General features: G+C 40.0%; 3 protein-coding genes across 3 annotated transcripts; 2 read left to right on the forward strand and 1 right to left on the reverse strand.

Annotated features, from left to right (window-relative positions):
- Nucleotides 1-12: 12 nt before the first annotated feature.
- On the forward strand, nt 13-7,513 carry LOC145888670 (ammonium transporter Rh type A-like). The gene is made up of 9 exons (XM_082979471.1): nt 13-524; nt 837-1,023; nt 1,460-1,610; nt 2,485-2,632; nt 4,902-5,068; nt 5,339-5,476; nt 5,542-5,681; nt 5,937-6,132; nt 7,091-7,513. The coding sequence occupies exons 1-9, from the start codon at nt 374-376 to the stop codon at nt 7,259-7,261; spliced, it is 1,449 nt and encodes a 482-aa protein (XP_082835597.1). The 5' UTR covers nt 13-373; the 3' UTR covers nt 7,262-7,513.
- Nucleotides 7,514-9,175: 1,662 nt separating this feature from the next.
- On the forward strand, nt 9,176-11,339 carry LOC145890651 (thiosulfate sulfurtransferase/rhodanese-like domain-containing protein 2). Its single transcript, XM_082981778.1, has 5 exons — nt 9,176-9,627; nt 9,735-10,070; nt 10,222-10,472; nt 10,683-11,143; nt 11,197-11,339. Exons 1-4 carry the CDS (start codon nt 9,238-9,240, stop codon nt 10,990-10,992), a joined length of 1,287 nt encoding a protein of 428 aa, XP_082837904.1. The 5' UTR covers nt 9,176-9,237; the 3' UTR covers nt 10,993-11,143; nt 11,197-11,339.
- Nucleotides 11,340-22,405, reverse strand: LOC145890643 (kinesin-like protein KIF28). The gene is made up of 21 exons (XM_082981768.1): nt 22,222-22,405; nt 18,553-18,741; nt 17,975-18,181; nt 17,477-17,566; nt 17,146-17,325; nt 16,852-16,951; nt 16,286-16,452; nt 15,614-15,818; nt 15,275-15,432; nt 14,811-14,938; nt 14,609-14,732; nt 14,368-14,535; nt 13,944-14,126; nt 13,566-13,729; nt 13,318-13,446; nt 12,709-12,843; nt 12,472-12,638; nt 11,939-12,060; nt 11,775-11,852; nt 11,665-11,713; nt 11,340-11,608 (listed from the first exon to the last, which is right to left on the reverse strand). The coding sequence occupies exons 1-21, from the start codon at nt 22,279-22,281 to the stop codon at nt 11,340-11,342; spliced, it is 3,072 nt and encodes a 1,023-aa protein (XP_082837894.1). The 5' UTR covers nt 22,282-22,405.
- Between the last annotated feature and the right edge of the window lie 17 nt (nt 22,406-22,422).

Below are 22,422 nucleotides of genomic sequence, written 5' to 3' on the forward strand. Positions count from 1 at the left end.
ATTCCGTTTTTAGTTCAAGCAGAAGCAAAATCTTGCATGCTGGTGTTTGCGATAACCACGTTGTGTGTAGCGATTTGTATGTCTTGTCATATGTAACAGATTAGTCTGGTGGAGTTTGTTTCTAATCGACACTCTGCTATATTGAGTGACTGAATATAGTTATTACAGTATGTAACTATGAGTGGCGTTCACAGCAAACCGCAGGTAAGCTATATGGGTGCACAAGCATTTTCGCCAGTACATCACAAGCTCCTAATTTTAACAAGTGGTGCCTGTTTTGTATTGATACCCCATATGGCTAAAATGATTAGAACTGTGCCCCATTCAACACTACAATAATCTATTTGTAAAGAACTAGCTAGGGAAAGTCAACATGCGTGGAAAGTTTAGCGCACTTTTGCTTGTCCTGCAAGTCGTGTTGATCATTCTCTATGCATTCTTCGTCGAATACACCCCTTCGGTACAGAAGCCAGAAAACGCAAGTTTGGCCGTGCCGCACGAAGACATTGGACACCTTTATCCAAGTAGGTGCAACTCAAAGTGCAGCAATTGGCATACGTCACTCCTTATTGGATTATCTGGTTAATTTTTGCCTAATTTAATATCATCGTTTATTAGGCGCAATCAACCGTAACATCGCCGAATGTAATGCTTTTAAGTTTACACTGATTTTTCTCGTAATATTCTTATGAACAATGCACTGATAAACAAATGTATTATTGCCACGGGAAAGCTATTGCAGCAGGACATGGTGCGCGCACAGGCAATTGGACAAAAATAGCACAAACCACGCCGTTGTGCTTTGTAAAGCGGAAAACCCATACACCCCTTTTCAGTGTACCAAGATGTCCACGTGATGATCTTCATTGGTTTTGGTTTCCTCATGACATTCCTGCGTCGCTACGGATTTGGATCGGTCGGATTCAATCTCCTCCTCTCCGCTTTCGTCATCGAATGGGCGATTCTAATGAGGGGGTGTCTCGACCTCGAGGGCCACAGCAAGGTTGAAGTCAGTTTGGAAAGGTGATTGTCCATGAGGACCTTCTTGTACCGCAGATCGCCATTGTTTTTCACGATGCCATTTAGACGTTTATGAAGCGTAATTTAAATTAGAAGTAGCGCGCGAGACAACTTTTCGCGCATCGCGCGCAAACAATGGCGGGCGATTTGTTAGCAGGGCGCGCCAGGCCAATCATAAACCTCTCTCGTGCTTTTGAGAAAATTTCACCAGAACCTGAAGATCATTTTTTGAAACGTGTTATCCTTTGTTGTGGTTTAAACGTAAACATGTCGAGTGTTTACGACAAATCGTATTAACAGCGATGCAAACCATGCAACAGGCCATTTCATCGTGATACGTTTTATCCGCATAGTTGCTATAAGGAATCATGTTTCGCATGCGACATTTGCCCATAAACAAAAGCAAGGATGGAATTAACGACACGTTTCATCTCTGCAGCTTGCTGAATGCCGATTTTGCGTGCGGCGCTGTTCTCATTTCCTTCGGCGCCGTCCTCGGCGTGCTCAGTCCATTGCAACTGGTGGTGATGGCACTCCTGGAAGTGGTCGTCTACTCCGTCAACGAATTTATCATCATCGGGAAATTCGGGGTATGAACATAAAGCGTGAAACTTTTGAATGGTGCCACAAGGGAGTTCTGACTGTTTTAACGCTGAATGACCAAACATTTGACTTATCGCGAAGGTGATAAGCCGATGTAATATCATAAAAGTGTTTGTGGATGGTTGCAAGGGAACATGGTGCGTTTGCAAACGCACAACCAAAGCATAGTAATTAAGTGTCAACCCTCTACTAGTGCAAAAAAAACGTTGTCATGACTGAACTTTTTTGCAAAGTAAAGCATGAATCATTTTGCAACGCATCACAGTTGAGCGAAACTGCAATGCTGACTGTCGTCACCATGCTTGTTTGGATCAGTGACCAATACAACATATACACATGCGCAACCCAGGTCACGAGTTTTCGCGAAATAGTTGGTGAACACATCACTGCATGCTGCGAAAAGTAACGTTTAGCGTGATAACGGAAAACGTAGTCACAGTAAAAAAGGAGTCATGATTGATGTCCCTCCTTCCCTGGGGCGTCAATCAATCTTTTGTACTATGACAACGTTTTTTTTAAAACAAAACTTTTCATAATTCGGTACATACCCTTATTCCAATGCATAATTTAAATACACATGTAAAATATACAGCATATATAAATAAAACATGTAAACAAAAAGTTCAAGAACATGACCCACTATTAGTAACAAGAAGTGTTGCCAAAGATCTTTATCTGTAATAACTTGATTTGCAGCGCATACCAGGCTGGCCAAGGAAACCGATTTAAAAAAGGTATAAATCGTGTTGTGTTGAGAGAACCGATACCCCTTACGAACCTTTGCCTCCAGAATTTTTCGTCTGCATTAAAAAAGAGGAAAGTCTAAAGTTTGACCTTTTAAGCGTTGCTATAAAATTACAGATCACTGATATCGGAGGTTCGATGGTGATCCACACATTTGGTGCCTATTTTGGCTTGGGCGTGTCCCTGATGCACTGGAGAAAAGAATTTTCCAAAGGACATTCCAAAGAAGAGTCCGTCTATCATTCTGACATTTTTGCTATGATTGGTGAGAGAAAAAATAAGTTTAAATTTGTGACTGTTGCAATGCAAGCACAAATTCCAATAAATACGATATTTCAACATACAGTATATTGCGAAAGAACTTGTGGCCATGATAAGCGACCATGGGCGCAGTTGGCGTCAACGCTTTTGCGCATTGAAATGTATAAATTGTTGCAACATACAAAGGTTGCGCAATTTTCATGGGAGTTACAGTGCTCCTGTCACATGTTCCAAGTTGGTAATCTCTACAACAATTACCGTTAAAACATAACCGACATTTAACTATCAGCAAATAAAACTTTCCATTGGTAACTTTTCAACGATATTACCTTCAAATCTTTGCTGATTTGGGAATAGGCGCGATGTGCTTAAACCATTATTGTTGTTGTCACCTGCAAAACTGCTCGGTGCAGATGCAGGCATCGCCGGCCTCATTCCTTTCATTTCAGGAAAAACTGACACACTTCACCTTGAGAGGTTCTCTCACGTGCTGTTAGAAAATATTCCGTTTTCAAGTGGTTCGTTGTGTTGTGATCGAAAACCAATGCCTGCTTTCAAAATTCCCTGTCCGCACCGAAGCGTTCATCGAACGATGGTTTAAATTGCTCCGGCCGCTTGTGATTGGTCGGTTGTGCATGAACACGCCCACCCAGCTGAACCACAAGGAAATGTGATACCGCCCACTTTGCCTCTGTTTTTATAACCTGCTGCGAAGGACGATTAGGCGTTTTGCAAATCAATGTCAAACAGAAAAAACTTCAAGTTTGTGGAACTACAGAAGACGTTGCCTGGACATATACTCTCTAAAGGAAATAATTATAATTCTAAACTATATTTCCAAATAAAATGTATTTACTTTCCTGGGTTCCGCAGCGCCATCACGCGTATCACCAATATTTTTTCAATTGTTTCATTATGCAAATCAGTTCGGCAATAATAACAAACATAATAATAACGCAGAATACAGCAGGAAAATGTCTCGATCTCTTCGCTTAAAGTAGAGTCAGTATTTCGCAGTCATTCACTTCCTGCTGCTGCTTGAAACTTCTTTGAGGTTTTGAGTTCGGCGAAGTGTGAACTGCTTGGTCTCAATTACCGACCAAACCCTAATGAAATCACATCCCTTACCTCTGCAGTCTGAAGTTTCTACCTTTTATGGGCTATATTTTAATCCCTAAAAACAACAATGCTTCGGAGCGAGATAATGTTTCAGCTTTGGGTGGCCTGCAGATCCAGCATTTGCATTTCTTGCAAAACGGCCCAAATCGATCCGTCTACATTTTCCTCGGCGTTATTTAGCGCAAACCATTTCTTTGGTTTCATTTATGTCATTGCCAGATAATGTTTTGCTTCTTAAAATATCAGCAAACTGCAATCGGGACTTGTTTTTTTGGGATTGACCTCTGCACTTAGCTATCCGATTGTGTATAGTTTTCTTGCAATGGACTCTGATTGGTATGACGCTAATCCGGTTGTTTACTCTTCAAGTAAGTTACAAAACAAGAATGCAAGTAAAGGTTTGCAGATATAATTCCCGGATTAACTGGACTTTCGTTTTTAGGTCTTGTAATGCGGTTAATCTAATTGTTTTTCCACCACTTTAATCCGATCGGAGATCTTGGCGATACTTCACAGGGCATTGCCAAATAAATTCCTTGACTATGACCCAGCATCACATTACGACAAATGAGTTAATCGTTTTATTTTTTTCAGCTCATGGTAACATCGGCGACGAAAACAATTAGCGTGACTTTGCCTTGTTTTTCATGCCAGTAAAATAACACTTCGGGCGCGTGACGTATGTGGGCTTATTATGTGGTTATCGCGGTGAGTCTGAATCACCTTGCAGTGAGTTCAAATGCGAACGTTTCAACAAAACACTGTATCGACAGTCAACAACTGGAATAAACACATTTCCGCCCAAAACTTCCAAGAAGTTGATTACTTCCCGTTTACTGCCTTGGCGCGAAGCTGATGCATTTCCCAAACAACATCCCCAAATTAACGACAAGAGCTTTTTTTATTCTCTCTGCAAGAACAAAATTTAGCCACGCATGTAGCTTTACGCACGATCGCCACTCATTAATCATGCACAATTGAAATATTACGAAGCCCTAAATTAGGCAATATCATCGTTTAACAACGCAGCAATGTTTCATGCAACGGCATGATCACGATCACAGCTGTCGTATCGAGGTCGTTAGGTTTACAGCCTTTGTAGCCCATGCATGCATTGCATAGTTTAAAGTCTAAATTTCCATATGAACCCGCAGGAACTTTGTTTCTTTGGCTCTACTGGCCAAGCTTCAACGCAGCTCCTGCAGCTGGAACTTTCCTCGGGGCCAGGGCTGCGATCAACACCGTGTATTCACTCGCCGCTGCCGCCGTTGCAAGTTTCGCTCTCTCTTCTATCATTGACAAGTCTGGAAAGCTTTCCATGGTACGATTCTCAGTATTCAGCAGGTTTTGCGTTAAATAAATTCCATCATAGCTATTTTTATGGACCATTGCAAATCAATTTGTTGTTCCTAATCGATGGTCGAAGTTGACAAAAATGAAATTTCCTTTCTGAAATAATTTTTGGAAAGGAAAAACAGTATGCATCGACTACAGATTATACAAAAGTGTCTTTCCACCAATAATTTGTTCAACGCGCACCGACATGCATCCAAATTATAATTTGACGACGTTTCTTCTTTTTCGTCTTCAGGTCCACATACAGAACGCGACACTTGCTGGTGGAGTTGCTGCCGGATCTGTAGCGAACCTCAGGTTGAGTCCAGTTGGGGCGCTCCTGGTTGGAAGCACAGCCGGCATCCTTTCTGTCGTTGGCTACGCATTTATCACGGTATAACAAAATGGGTTGTAAACTGTGAGTTGATGTAATTTTAAAGTATGATTGTATTTTTTCAGCCGTTCCTACTGAAAACCATCCGACTTCATGACACATGCGGTGTTCATAACCTCCATGGAATGCCCGGGGTGTTGTCAGCATTTGTTTCAGTGATACTCGCCCGTCTGTCCACTCCTGCCATCTACGCTGGCAATGGCGAGTAAGTTACTGAGTATATATGGATGTCAAACAACTGGTTTGCTGTCTTAACGAGTGGTTATTGGTTTGTACTTAGTGTAATATTATGCAATCTCGTTAAAATTTCAAAGTGTGCGAAGTGTGAAAGGCATTTTAACCATTTCACGTTTCAATGTAATGAATAAGGTAATTAATTTCCTCCGCATCCGAGGAATATGCTTGGGGTAACTTGCCGTCAGTTAATTGATACGTTTGCTAAAGTTTGTTATATTTTCAGGCTGGTGTCTATCTTCAGCAAAGCGGATAGCTCTGCTGAATTCTTCCAACACCAGGCAAGCATGCAGATGGCAGGACTGGCTGTGACTCTTGGGCTGAGCATTGGGGGAGGGATCCTTACCGGATTGTTTCTTAAAATTCCGTTTTTGGACCCAGTAAAACGCGAGAGTTTGTTCGAAGACTTCCCATATTGGACGGTAAGCACAATAACTTTTAGTCACATGTAAATAGAAACAAAAGTAACAAATAGAGGGCGCTATATACCTTGTTTTTTTTGTCGGTGTTTCGTGCGCACGATACCATGTATCAGTTTATCTGAAGCGGGACTTTTTTTTTGTTCTGCAACCCCATTTTAAAAGTGAACTATGTTAAAAAATTAACTGACTGTGAAATATTGCCTCTACAAAAGTCAAGTTGTTTCGCAACGTCACAATCACATTTTGCATCCCTATAAGGAATCGCGACCTAAAGCCCTGATTTAAACTACCTGTTTATACTTGTCAAAGCAGAGACGGCAACTAAACTTTGCGACCAGGTTTTGCTATATGCAAATGATGTTTAGCGAAAAATGTCGAAAGCACAAAGGTGTGTTGGATTATCGCATGCTTGTCGTCGGACTTCACAATAAGAACCTCTTCAAACATACTTGCCTGGATTACAGAAAACTCCCTGTTTATGTCCAACACACCTCAGTACACATAAGTGCAGTTTAAGCAAAGCATGGGCACGGCCACCTTATGATAATCCGCTGTATTTTGCAAATCATCGTGGAATTCTCAAAAAGTAAGCCGTTTCGGTGAAACGAATTTTGCCTGTGTCGTTGCAGTAAGAATTCAACGGCGGCTGTGTCCCTAATAGTTATGAAAAACGTAGATTTAGTGAATTATTCACTTATTTTAGAAATCTATTATACGAAAACACAAAATGTTTGTTTTTCTGTAAATTCAAACATTCCAGTAAATTTTTTTTACTCTCAGTCCTGCATCGTGGTAAACAAACAGTAAACTTAACAAACATTGAGAAATGGAAGGAAAGGGGGTTGCATACAATTCTCGTCGGTTATATAGATAGAATGCATTTGCTTCTTACAGAAAATAGTACAAATTTCCCCTGTGTCATGTGGTTGTTTAACGGTATACGAAATGCGTCGTTCAGATTGATGCTGACGAAGAGGTGATGGAAGAGGAGCCAATCAACGGGAAAAACATGATCGTAATGGAGGAGCGAAAAAGAAGCGAGCAGAAGTTGGCAGAGGAAGAGAAAAAGTCACTGAAAGAAGAGGATGCGGCAATGGAGCCCCAACAACAGGAACAAGTTGTTGCTTAAACCGTTTCACCGAATGCCTTTTTTTCGGTACCCGTATGTTCTTTAACAAACATTCTTACATATTCATTTTTGCATGCAGTTTTTACTGAATTTCTGCCTTTCATAAATGATGTTGACGCGCTGCTTATTTTCTTGATGTCTACTAAAAGTATTGCCTTCGTAAATAACCCCATGGTGCATTATTTTGATGGGCCTTTGCTGGCTTTTTGAAAATTTTTCATAACGTTCTGCCAAATATAATACCAGGCCTACTAGTTTTTTTCCTGCGTTATATCAGTTGTGCTCTAGCAGCTATACGTGAAATTGGTAAAATGTGTATCGCATGGCCTATACAGGACAACTACAAATCTTGTTTGCTATAAAATACATCTCGCGAGAGACGAATGTGGTTTATCCAGGGTTTATTTCGACGTGAATTCGCAAATAAGCAAAAACCTTGCTTTACAATGCTATATTTTGCTCAAATGTTAGCATGGCCTGTCCTAGTCCCGATGTGAGAATGACAGAAAAATGATGTTTACTATAAACGGAAAAGGCCAGTAGGACTTACCGTTGTTTGAGCAAAAAATAACTACATTAAAAATAAGGACGCTTTAGACTAAATTACCTTCATAAATGCTTAAAAGTCACAAATAACACCCAGTTACAAAAAAGGAGGGTATTACAACGCCGAGAATGTTACCTAAATTTTAATATACTTGCCACTTCCTAGGGTCAGCTTCACGATAACCACTTTTGGTTTCAAGCTGTCCTGATTTTAAAATGTACTCTGTTTTATGAAGGTTATGTAGGTCTACATCGCAACGCTGATTACAAGAGTAATATAGCCTTTAAAATAAGAAGTGCTGTAATAGTGCAGTTATTCGTTGTGATGGTGTAGGCCTATTGTGTATTTTGCGCTAGGCCATATATCTAAAGTATAGGCCTATTGTCGTAATGATGACTGTAATCATTATGATTCTGATGTGTATACTGGATATTCGGACAATTTATCAAAATTTCTTCCAGCACCAAACAAGCATTGAAATGGCAAGCATGAGTACAGAAGAAAAAGGCATCCCAACCGAATCAATTCTTAAGTTCCTGCAAAAAGGGGAAAGTATAAAGTTTAAAACATGGGCTTGAAAATAAGTACGCTGCATTTAGATGCCAAACTGTCGGATTTGTGTCAGAAATTTGTCTAATTTTGAGGATAGGCATATCACTACTTTTTCGTTAGGATGACCTTGACCTTTTTAGCACAATTGCAATTTCTGAGACACTGCTTGCGAAAATAAGCAAAAATCTCAGAAATAGGCACACGCTGTGGTAACCCTGTAAGTTTAGAGCAAAAAATACTTGTGAAATAACGCGTAATTGCGAATGCCGACAGGTACGGATTGATAAATCGACTCGTACCCAAATCCTCTTCAAACACACTTGTCTGGATTAGCAAATAACTTCCTTCTTACAACAGCACAACCTCAATAGCCTTCATCTTATGATTTATCGCCATTGCAATGCTTGCTACTTAACGCGCGTCCATGTATGTCTGTCATCGAGCGGTTGAACAGAGTAGCCTCATACACGACACGATCAACGTAAAATAATTCGCTGTGTATGTCGTCAATGTAAACAAGTATTTTAAGTCTAAGAAAGTGGATACTGTGGCAACACGCCACAATACCATCCACCTCTACTTCAAAGAAATGTCCTCAGGTATTTCTAACTGGGCGTTCTTATTTTTAGGCCATTTTTGCTTTGGCGTTCTTGTTTCCATCTTTTCCTAATAAAAGGCACACCATTCTTTTTTTAAATATGCAATGATGTTTAACACTAGAAACGTGTCGCTAGTAATCTTTTTGATCTTTAATTTTTTTCAGACCCATGGACCGAATCCGCTGTAGCGAATTTATTCAGAGATCTACAAAAAGGACGATGAAAACATCTTGCTTCTGTGCTCAACGTCAGTAAATGTATTTGGGCAAAGTAAATAGATGAAGAAACTTAGCAAGCATATTTCCAAAAAAACTTTTTGCAAACTTACAAATAAAGCAGCATTTTCTCAACACATTGAAACATTGTGTGAAAACAATGCGGAGACAAACTGTTGGCAATGCTGCTCAAAGTACTTCCACTGCACAAAAGACATTCACAAGCATGTGTCTTTGCATCACATGGATGACGTACAACACAAAGCTGCTGCTATAAGAGATCTATATGTATCCGAAACAAAAAAATCGTCCGATGTTGTTCATCCTTTAAGCAAATTACAATCACAAAGCAATGTAGATTTTCAGTGTTCTTGCAAAAGAAAACAGTTTGTTGTTTTACTCTTTTACCACTACGTGTTCATTGAACATTTTGACCAAGTTTGCAGTTGGCAGGTAAATTATTTTACATAGAACTGTATATATCTGTTGTAATTTGAAGTTTTACACATTGTTATGTACTGTTAACTTTGGCACAATAATTATTTTTTTGTTTATTTAAGAGAGAACTTGGAAATGCTTTAAACCTTACCGGAAAAATAAGAGTTGCTTCTGAGGGGATCAATGGAACTGTGGAAGGATGTACTTGTGCAACAACATTTTATCGAAGTAGTCTCCTAAAACATCCACTTTTTGCTGGCATGGTTGTGGATGACTTCAAATCCAGTGAAGGTAGTGGACAGAGTTTTGATGATTTGCGGGTGTCAATTTGTTCAGAACTGTGTACTATGGGTATCCAATCACATTTATGTGTACCAACGAATGGTGGCAAGTATCTAAGCCCTGAAGAACTACATCATCACCTGGAAAATGTGGAACAAACTTTTCCAAATAACAAGGTTTGAAGCATAGTCTGTTTGATTTTATTTAAATACAGCTTTAAACATTTTCCATGAATTATATACTGACCATCAGCAGAAAAACTTATTTATGGTGTATGTATGTAAATGAATGGTCAATAGGGGTAACAACTGATTTTATTTTTTATAGAAATCTCCCTTAATTTTGGATTGCAGAAATTTTTATGAAAGCAAAATAGGACATTTTGCGGGAGCCTTAAAACCGGATTTACGCAAGTTTAGCTATTTTCCGGAATATGTAAACAGCAATCGGGACCTGTTTGATGACAAGGAGGTGATTATGTATTGTACTGGTGGCATAAGATGTGAAAGGGCATCTGCATATTTAAAACAAGCAACAAACTGTTCAGAGGTCTTTCAGCTAAAAGGTGGCATCCACAGGTAGTGCATAAAGTTTTGTTGCATTTGTACCAAATAAATATATAAAAACTACTTCTACAAATTGTTACAAGCATTGTTCATGGAAGTCATTACTGTATAAAATCATTGTTTCTTGTGTTTATTATAAACAAACACTTTTCACTTGGAATTGTGGGTAGAGGTACTAATTAAACATACAGTGATGTATTTTTTAAACTGTTGTCTTTTTAGGTACATTGAAAAATATCCTGATGGTCATTTCAAGGGAAAGTTGTTCGTTTTCGATAACCGTTACAGCATTGGAGGGGATGACTCTTTGCCTGTATCCTGCTGCCAATATTGCAACAAACCTTATGATAGTTACCACCTTTGCTCAACGGACAACTGCAGACAGTTGGTTCTTATATGCGAAGCTTGCAGGAGCGCAGGTCACACGACCTGTTGTTTGGATTGCAAGGAAAATGCGGACCTCGTTTCAGAAACTAAACAATGTGAATGTACAGATAATCGTTCAAGAGTAAAAGTGGAAGCTGTGTCGTGAAATTGTGCTTCGTGCAAATATGTTCGTAACTATAGGCAATGATGTTTGTCAATTGGAGTGAACGTTTTTGTTGCCACGTGCTTCGTAAATGAAAACAAATTTCTTGGGAAAAACATCGTTTATTACCGCCTGCTTTTAGCTTCCAACGCAGGTAAAACATTAAACGTTTCTATGAACTTTAAAATACTGATATCAGAAAAACAGGTTTGTGGACGGTCGACACACATTATACAGTGATAACAAAACAAACAAGATACTGCAGCTGATCAACAGCGTTTGAAACAAACATAAATGCACAGCGAGCAGGTACGGACGATATGAAGATGGCTTTTGGACGGAGTTGCGTTTTACGCCTCTGGTTTTCGCTCTTCTTTGTGTATTTGTACAGCGGCAGATACCGCATATTTTAGTTTTTTAAGTGCGTTGTCAAATTCATTGGACACTTTGGAAATGTCGTTGCTCGATGGCTCCACCTCGCGCAAAGATTTTAAGTTGCACTGAACCGGCTTGATGTCGCCAAAGAACTCCTTCAGCGCTCGTCCCAATTCGGCTTGTACTCTTGTTGGGGGGCGATTGCTTGTGGCTCCAGACTCTTCTCCCAAGCTTGATAGTTTATCTGCAAAAAGGCGCGTAAGAAAAGCGCATATTGATCTGACTGAACAGATTTGTTACCTCCACAGGAAAGCGATTTTCTTATTTTCTTGTTCTCTTTTTTGAGAGCCTGGAAAGAAATAAAGTTCACGTTTTACTTTATGTTGACAGGTTGATGATGAATAACTTACGTTGCATTTCGTTTTAAGACTTCCGTTTGCTTTCAAAGTCTCCTGCAGCTTTTCTTTTAAATAGGCAACTTCTCTTTCCTTTAAATAAAAAAAATGTGTTCTGTTGCATTTCATTTTGACATCTAACAGACCTGTGCGCTACACGAAGTGTCTATTTTACATACCGCGTTTTCCAGGTATTGATGATGTGAATCCAGCATCGGGGAAGAGGGTACCGAAGAAAAGTCGCTGTCACTTAAAGCCATACCGCTGTCTCGGTCTGTAGCAGACATCTCTCTACGTCCAGCTAAACAAGAATCGAATTCAAAACTTATAGTCTAACCCAGTGGTTCTCAAACTTTCTGTCCTGGCAGACCCCTTTTGATGACATGAGAATAGTCGCGGACAGGTTTTCGAAAATTTTGCTACTGCTGAGATTTATGTCTGGGTGTAAGAACAATGCGTATTTGTTTGCAGTATAACACGGCTGTAAACTACTTTAATCATATGACGTGAGTATTTAGAGTTTGCCGGACCTTGTGATAAGTGTGCAATCATGTTGGGAAAAAAATAAACTAGGTATTGAAAACATGACGTTGTACATTGTGGAACGAATTTAAAAAGGGACACAAGTACCAGTACGTTAGTTCTGCCAGTAAGATTGTTCCCTTGCATTTTACCGAAAATACTTTCCTAACGAAGTCAACGAAATCAGTACCTTGCAAACCCCAGAGTTCAACAACCAGCGCGCAATCTTCAAGGTATTTGAGGAAGGAATCGTCAACTTTGGCTACGGAGAGTTGTTGAGTGTAGTTTAGTTTAGGGTTCAACGTGCACCAGTGGATTGCGGTTTGTTGTTCCGGGCGTTGATTGTAGAATGAGTATCTGTCAAGTTATCAATTTATAGCCTAAATTAGCGTTACCTTAAGTGCGTATAAGACGTTCGCCAACTTACTTTAGCATGGCTCCACGGGTGCTGTTTTCTTTTATCCATCTAAGTCCAAAACATTGCTGGAAAGTGATTTTACAGCTGAAAGACTTTCCAAGCAATTCACTGGGATCTTGCACAATCGCTTTGTCCCCGAGCAACCTGGAAACCATAACTGTGATTAAATACGTATTCAGGTGCTCCTTAGAGTTAAATCACCATCAAAGACATGTGGATAATGTAAGCTCGCAATGCCCAAGTCTAAATACAAATGTACCTATCTAACAATATTCATCACACAGCAATAAATTATTCTGCCGTGCCTAATCTAATATGTATGGTATATTGAAACCATTGCTCATAGTTTGCTTTGTGACGTAAAAGGCGGGTTTGTGTTCCAGAATTGGGAGTAGGGTTATTATAAATCGCTTCGCCCGGTGGCCCGGACTACATGAAAACTGTGTGCTGTGTGGTCGCGTAGCTGAATGTAACATTATTTGAGAAAAGGAGGACATTTTGGATTTGGTAAGTTTGTTTTATGTATGTTTAAAAAACACCATTATCTTAAATGGAATAAAGTATTTTGGATATACGTATGAAAGCGGTGATAATTGATAAATATTGTAGCCTACTTACTGTCCGTTTTCTTCGCATGGTGCAATGTGCAATTGTATCATACCCTCTTCTTCGCTATAGTAGTTGTAAAAGGTGGCTTGCTCTTCAATGTCCAGACAATGACCCAAACCACATAACCACACGTAGGCACTGCAAAACAGTCAAATCTTTAACAAAAAATGGTACATGCTTAAGATGGCCAAATGCTTTATAACCGTAGCCTGTTTACTCAGTTGTTTTCAAACACGTTTTTTTCTGTTTTAATCTACCAGCCAAGATAGATGTCTTCAATCGGGTCCCAAAATGGATCGTCCTCGTTCGTGAGGCTGTCCAAACATCTTTGATTTTGTTGGTATTTCATGTAAAGTTCTTCGATTAAATACCGTCTGTTGTTAAATTTGGTTTTCGTCCAAATCCACACTTGGTTTGTGACCTTTCAAAAAATCAGTAAACGTAGAAGATATTTATTTAAGTTTAATGATATATTTATATACTGATCGAGACCGAGTTAGGTCCTCTAGTCTACACTGCTGTGCTGTGGTATGCCTATTTAAATTTAGTGAATGGCAAATGCCCTTTTAATTCTACAAAGAATTCCACACTGTCACACATAACATTTGTACAATCGCTCGTAAAAATAAAATCACCTTATTTGTAACTTTAACGATAATTTCTTTGGGAAGTCCACGTCCAGCTTCGTCGTTTGTGGCCAGGTTTTTCACGAGTAAAGTGAACTCGACCTCTCGAGCCATTTCCTCGCTCATAGCGTTTAGTCCCGACACCACAGGCATGAGTTCAATGTACTCGGTGTACACTTGTCTGAACATCGCCTGTATAAAAAGGAAGGGTGTTATATTTGGTGTTTGTTGTTAAACATATCCTTTCGAGTGTTAAGTAAACTATGAGACGTGTATGTGTATGCGACACGTCTCTTGTTAAAACTCCTATCACATTTTGTTGAATAACGTACATTTGAAATTTGTATACTTTGCTGTCGATAATTAAGAAAAATCAAATTTGTTTGCCGAGGGCTTAAATGTCTCGTTTTTGTTCTTTATCACATTTTCACACCTTGGAATCCTCGTTATTGCCGTTTACTCTGTCAGGAGCTAACTTCCCAGCAATCTCTCTCTGAAAAAACTCGAAGTTGTATCGCTTTGCCACCGACGGCTCCTTGAGTCGCCCTTGTGGAAACCCCATGTAGAGAAATAGGGCGTTCGATCCGATCTTTAGCCTATCCTAAACAACAGTTAACATGTTTTAAACTTCAATCATCTTTACTACACGTATATTATATAAGTAGATTAGTTACCCCGTGGACGAGAGATTTTGATCTGTTGAGCGTTTCGCCATTGACGGTAACCTGTGACCTCGAAAGAGGCTTGAGCTTGACTTTGTCACCTTCACTCAACAACGAACAATGCTCGTCGAAAATTCTGGATAAGAGACGTTGGTTTTAAATTTAGATAAGCCATAAAGGTTTTACGTTTTTAGGAGAAGTATAGTATACCTACCCGAGGCCTTGAACAACAATGCGTTTCTGCTGCCCTTCGTTTGAACTTTGACAGCGACCAATCACCGTACTGCCTTCCCTGATGATATGCTTGATAACTCCGCTTAGCTGAGGATCTTCGTTCACATTCTGTACATTAATTCGATACCAATGATTTCCAGTGCATAGGTTTTTTTACATTAGAATTAAAATTACGGGCATATAAGCAAGTCAAGTTCAATCCATATACTATGTTGTAATTAAATTTCATTAGAATCAGAATAGCATCAATTTATTCACCAAGATTGACACGTTTTTTTACTGTACAATTCGCTTGTGTTTGTGAAACCGTGCCGTTGGACAATGAACCAATTGTTGCAAAACCGAAACTTAGATTAAAACTAGAAGTACCGACATTTTGCTCTAATTCGCCAAACTAGAGAAACCTGGAATTATCAAGTTGTCCAAGTCTGGTTCAGTCTATACCTGGAGGTATGGGTAGATTTCGTAAACGTTTTCGACTGGTTCTGTTCGTTTTTGTTCCGCCTCCCACTCTTTGCGTGCTTGCTCGAGTTTTTGCTCCCAGGAGAGGGACATTTCCCTCATCTGCAGCTCGTTTTGTGCAATCAGCTCCTTTATGTCTTCTAAGAGTAAAATAATAAAATAGACGTAAATCGTTATAGCTGTTCCATGGCGAGGTAAATGCCAGTTTTACTTTTTAACTGCACAATGCTGGCACTGTGGGCAACTTTTCCACTGAAAACTCAATCAATAATGCAACATGTTTTTTTTTAAGTATTACTCTATTAATGCACAATTGTATACCGTTGTTTATGCTGCTTCCGTTTTTCGAGTGACCGGAAAGCATTTTCAATAGTCTCGCGTTCTCCTCTTTAAGTTCCCGAATTAGTTTATCTGTGGGACTTTCGTTCACAATTGCTTTGTTCTTAATCTTTTTGGCGCGATTCGCGTACCGAAGCGTGGACAACGTCTCCTCGTAATTGACATCGGCTGGGCTCAGAGCGGCAATCTACAACAATGTAAATTTGATTACCAGAATTGTGTTTCCAGTTGTAACCACTGTTCATCCAACGAAAACACATTTGTGTTTGAAGTTGGCTGTATGGTAAGTGTAAGAATATCGGATTAAATATGTAAAACAGAAATGCTGTGAAAATGAAAGCCAAAGCTAAAATGCTGTTAATCATTAGTAAACGTTTCGAACACTAACTGGGTTCATCATCAGCAAGAAATGCTGTATTTAACTGCAAGCTTAGTCGTTTCAGTGTGTAACAATATGTTCATTTATTGACAGAAGCATTTTCGTTTTTATAAAATTCACTTCCCAACACCACAGTGTGAGAATATAATATATTACCAAAAAACTCTGTTACCCAAAAAACCGTTTCTAAAACATTGTAATTGCAAGGGTTAAGTATTGGATGACAGGCTACGGCCACGATTTAGTATCGTGACAGAACGCTATGTAGTCTTTACCATGACGGTTTTGCTGTTTCCGCCCAAAGCTGACTTGAGCAGTTTCGTGAGCACAGAATCCCTGTATGGCACGTGCACACCTTGACTGCCTGACGCGAGAGCCTCGATCACCGAGCCAAGATTAAGTAAACTTTTATTGATTGCCGACCCTTCCTTGAGTCGGTCTCCTGCGTGACAAAACGGTTGCTTGAGAGAGGATTGGGGTGATTTAGTTTCCCAGTAAAGCAGAATAAACACTGGGTCGGTCGAAAAGGTGAACAAGTTTATTGGTTTTTGAGTATCTTGTTTGAGTACCCGTTGTGTCATATATCCAACACGCTTTTTAATGATGCTTATAAACCAACTTGGCCGACTTAACCTTTAACCGCCGTCGTTTAATTTATCGTGGACACTTTTTGAGGGTAGGCCTCAATAAACAGTAACTATTAATATCACTATCAGAATTCATGGATTCAAATGAGACAAGTCACGACCCTTTTAACAAACTAAACGTAGGTCAATGTGGCAGGTTAGCATATATCTATGCGACGACAGACCAAGAGGGGTTCATAATGTATGATGCGTACCAACGGCGCCAGTGGAGTTCGCTCGTTCACTCCCTGCAAGGTCGACTAAATTGATTTCACTCGTCTTCGTTGTGCTTTGTCCAGCCGCGTTGTTGAAAATCTTCACAAAATATTTTAAAATTTTGTCGCAGTTCTCGGCGTTGCCACATTTGTCAACGTAAAGTCAATAGCACGGTATCCAGTATAAGGTTTTTGCGCAAGTAATTCGGTTTTATTATCCGTGTCTGTTGTACATCGTTGGTAGTTTTAATTGTAGCTCAAGTGGTATTCTCTAATGGATCCAAGAATATTTACCTGGGAAAACTTTATGGTTATAACCATATGGGAACGACTGCTGGTTGCGTTCATGTTGGTCGCGGCGGTCGATCTGTTGACTGCTCCAATTTGCATGAGACGTTCTATCGTGGCGTAGTTTCTGCACGGGTGTTGACTCAATCCTTCCACGTAAAACGCGTCTGAGCCTCTTTGTCGAACCTTTTATAAAACGCCTCACGGTTTTGGAACATGATGGTGTTTTCAAGTCATAAGTGTTAGTTTAACGGAGGAGAACGACATCGCCACCAACACTACTGCATTACTTAAAGCACACTTTTAACAAAGATTGTCACGCGATCGTTCTTCTTACGTTCAAAGTTCCCGACCCTTGTCGCTGTGTTTTGTGGGCGAGCAGATCGCGAGTTTGTTCGTTGTAGATTTCAAGGATACTGAAGGTCACCTGTAAGGTATATGCATACACTCAATGCTTTTATGCGGCCACAATATCTTTTTTGACGGTAATAGTTTGACGTTAATAGATCAGAAAACCATACAAATTCGCCGCAAACTGACGTACTGTGGCGTGCTTGCTCGCCAGAATTTTTACATTGAGTTAACACCATTTCATAGTTGCTATTGAGAGACCTAAACTACTTTCAGGACGAAAGCTTTATTGCTTGTAAAATTTTAATAGTTCGGATGGCATCACTACTTCTCTTCGGCGAAAATTTAAATGAGATCCAATAAATTTAACCGGAGAATTCTGAACGGATATAAAATCAGCCGTCTGTTTCAGAAGTTTCACACTACACTAACTACACGGTCGGGTGGTACAACGATTCATATATTTTTACTTCATTGATATTACTTGCAGCTCTTTAGCATTCGATGCTTGGCTCTCAATGGCCTTAAATAAGTGGCCACACGCTTGCGGAACGATGCCTTGGTTGACGGCATCTCCGATCATGGAGTAACTTTTACCGCTGCCAGTCTGCCCGTAAGCAAAAAGCGTGGCGTTGTAACCGTTCCAGGCATTGTTAAGCACATCTTGTCCAAGTTCTTCAAATACTTTGTTCTGAAAATGTTTCAGTTGTTATTTTGGAAACTTACAATATTCATACTAAAGTAATTATGCATATATTCGTATTTTAGTAGTTTTTTACGCGGAACCATGAGGTAAAAAAAAACTACTCACGTCAAAATGTATTGGATCCCTAGTTTAACTTCATTTTGCGCTTGAGAGGTTTGCAACTAACCCATTTGAGCGTAATTGTATCCTTTATTGACTTATTTATTTGCGACTTGATACTTCAATGCAATATCCCAGTAATGGGAGCTCGGCACCCTTGGAATAATAACATTTTCACAAAAGGTTTGCGCGCGTTTTGTTGATACAAACAGCGTTATTCAATGCCTGATCTCTTTGAGGGAGATATGTGTACTAACCTGGTCAACGTACGGACTGTAAGCAGTTTCCCCAATTAGTCGACCATTATCCAATTCCCTGTAGCCATCGTGCGACCAGTAGGACCGATCGAAAGTAAAGTCTTTCGTGTCGTTATTCTTCGGGTTGGTTATGGAAGTTGTGTTGCCTCGCATAGAAATGACGCATCGCGCGCCAAGATCTTTTTCCCGCTGCGAAAAAATTCAAGGTTGAAATTTATTGCAAAATACTTTATTTTGTGCCAAAATTTTATTGTGGCCCTATGTCTAATTAGTCAGAGCTTAGGCCTTTTTGTGTATTTTAATAACCACACCCTTATATTTATTATGTTGAAGGTTGGCACGTCCTATGTGGTTGATTTTATTGTAGTCACACAAATTTGACCGAAAACGCAACTCATGTCATTGTTGTTGCTGGGAAGCACGTTGTCAGCAAAATCAATAGTTCGGTGTTACAAGAAATGAATCACAGTAATTCTACCGAAGTGGGGGTGACAGCCACTTGAAAAAAAAACGCACATGGCAATTCTCATGGCGAGTACAATCCAACGGAAAGTTTATTGTTGTGATAGTGACGTCATCCAAATATAAACTGTCGCTGAGTTACGTTTGTAAGATTATATGCGTCATTGAATGCCGACGGAATCACGTTTCTAAATTTCCATCCATGCTTCGCTACAGCTGCGATCTGTGTAAGATGATAACACTACACAATAAAACCATCTAGTGTGTGAGTGACAAGACTGCGCGCGTATCAGCTGGTTGAACTATGGACCGCTTTTATAAAATAGTGGGAAAGTTCCGAAGCTTCGTGGGGTTCATATAGGCTAAACAAAGCTCCATAAGTTGTGAAGTAACAATATATCTCTAACCAAGCCGAAGTTCTTTTGTGGGTTGAAATAATACGGTGACAACAGGACTTTGGCGTCAATTTCAAACTGCAGCATGAATGCCTTTTATACCCAGCTTGAATCCATATCATATTTTTCACCAACCTATATAGTCGTAAGTTCACGTTCTTTGGATAAAATTGTCTATTTGTTTGTGGTTGACAGTAACAAGTCCAGGCCAACGCCCGAAACTATTTAAACAACCAAGTCTTGACAGCGTCTTAATGTTTCATTGCAATTGCGTATCGCAGCCTAAATATACATCCCGAAACACGAGCGACTAATCCGGGGCCGTTGGGCCACTTGAAAGGGGTAAAGTGCTCATGTGGAGAGTACGAAAGCCACATGTAACAGCGCAAAGTCAAGTGGGGACGATTTACGGCGATCCATATCCGCCTTCCAATCCAAACAACCCGATACCAGCGCACGGGGGGCGTCTGATGTCGCCAGATAAAGTGGAAGGCAAAAAAACTCTTGTTGCCCAAGTTGGGCTGACAGATGCAGAATACACTTCAGAGTATGATATAAAACAAATATACTATAAAGTTACATGAGGAAGCTGTTGGCAAAACACGACAAATTACACAAAACTAGGAACCATGGTTAACCATCCCTGCAGGGAATATTTTTGATTCTCACGATTCCGGAAAAACGAAATGTGACGTCATTGTGCACAGCGCCTTCAAGATAATTTGTTACACGACAATGTGTCAAACACCCTTCCACATAAAACGTATTTCCGCGCTTTACAACGTTATTATGTAACAGCGTGATTCCTTTGCGGGTGGTGCACATAAAAAGACACTTTCTGTTTCCAGAGGCCTTTATGTCCAACCAGCTATCTTTGTAACGAAAACGTGTTGCCTCCATGTTTTGTCAAATTCCGTTGTGTCTGGACACATCTTTGGATATCGTCCTTCCTGCCAGGAAGGTATACACGACAGGACGAATTTTCTTGTAAATGTAACGAGGAGTTACTACATAACATACAATATCGCTCTTCAAACGAGCTGTTTAATTCATAATTGGGATCGTGTCGAGAAGTAGCTTGAACGATTAACGGCAAACCGGACGGGGGTCATTAATATATTGGGCCCTGTTTGCTTTGTAAGCTTGCGTTCTTGCTCGTTCGCTGATCGTATAAATTGCCCACTGTGTTGTGTTTGCGTTTGTAGGTTGATAAACGCGTCAAGCGCGCGAAGCACTCCCTGCTGAAGCCGGATCCGATTCCACGCCAGTATTAACATACTGCTCCTTAAATAAACCCTAACTTGAAAATTTGCTTTGGGTGGTGGACAATAGACTCCCGTTTAGAGGTGGTCGCTATGGTTCTTCAGCGAACTTGTGTTTGTACTTCCAAAAATAACCTATTAGGTCAGCTACGCTCGCAACTTAGTTAGAACATATGTTTACTATTAAAGCTCTTACCAGTATCGTTAGTGTGGGGTTAGCAATGACGTATATACCTAATAGGCTATATGTGGGCGTTGTGTGTGAGAATGCTCCTCAAATTTTGTAAATAAGAATAAAATATATATTTTTGCGTTAATTTCAATCGAAAAGCTGTGGCGTCGTTAAACTCATCCCGGTTCATTAGTTTTATGGCATCCGCTATCTCAGGGGAAGGGAATTTCCACCCGTTCTTATTCCCCAGTCATAAAAAGACTTAAATTGAAGTAAATCTACATTCTTCGAACATGACTAAAACTACCACAGGAAGTAGCGATGAGGTAACCTGCCTCCGGTCTAGTTAACCTACGTATGACGTCACTTCACGATTTTATGCCATGTGTATTCAACCTAGCGTTATTGGATGTTTGGAAAACGATAAGGGAAGGTGATTGTCACTGCTATTTTTGACGACTGTTATTTTTCGATAATAAACAGTTTTCATAATAACGTTCACAAGTCGTCAGGTCTGCTTCGTGCCTTGGGAGTCAAAAAGTAAAAACTTGTAACATGTTGCCCGGTATTTCCACCAATGCTTCAAAGCGAATAATCAAGAGAGACAAACCTCGCTTGAAATTGGGCCACGACCCGCTGTGTTTATCACTTCGACAAATTCCCCACAGCACAATGGGGAGTTGGTATTTGCGCTAACAAGGGCCGTCGGCCGTTGTTGCGTATAGTGTTGCCGACGCTCTTGTTTTTGAGGATTCGATGGAGTTTCAGTTTTGCTTCCTAATCAGAATCCTCGCTTGTAGAGGAGGGTACTTGACTTTCATGTTAGGGTGCTGGTGTGTGAATTGGGTTACTTATCGCTTTTTGCCGAAAAGCGAGAACTTATTTTGAAAAAGGATTTTCGAAATGAATCTACATATACCAATAACCAAGAAGTGCATAACAAGTAGAAATGCTAGTTTTTCGCGTACAGCCACAGCATGGTCGCTTTGCAAAGCACTAGTGTAAGATTGGTAACATTAAGCTTTTCCTAATATTCAACAATTTGTAGCCTTGTTAAAATGCAATAAAAGCCCGACTACCCTCGTTTTATCCTTCGCAAAGCGGTATTTTAAACCAAAACATCGTTTAAACCCGCAAAAACATATGGCACCACCGAAATTCCAAAACTACGCCGCTGGTCGAGTTGCAAGGACGTCCCAAAATATAGCAAATTCCTCAAAAAAAGATACAGCAATAAAGCAAAGGTTCACCAATCGTTTCGATTTTCGCGGAACCTGTTTTTTTTGTTTCAAATACCTGCCTGTATTTCCATTAATCTTAAAGATAACTGTTAGTGGCACCCATAATGTCACAACTTCAGGGCTTTTAACATTCTTACCTGGTTGTAAGGTCGCACGCGCACGGCAACTTTAATGCTCTCGCTTCCACCGCTTGGCATCTTGAACCTAATTCTTTTAATACTGATACTGCGCTTGCGTAACTTTACCGGCGCAGCATAATAGGCGGCTTGGCATAAATAAAGTCAACTGTTTCGTCATTAGTGGCACGTCCAATTGCACCTTATCTCTGGGTTGTTTGC

Source organism: Ascidia mentula, chromosome 2, assembly GCF_947561715.1.
Source record: "Ascidia mentula chromosome 2, kaAscMent1.1, whole genome shotgun sequence".
NCBI lineage: Eukaryota > Metazoa > Chordata > Ascidiacea > Phlebobranchia > Ascidiidae > Ascidia > Ascidia mentula.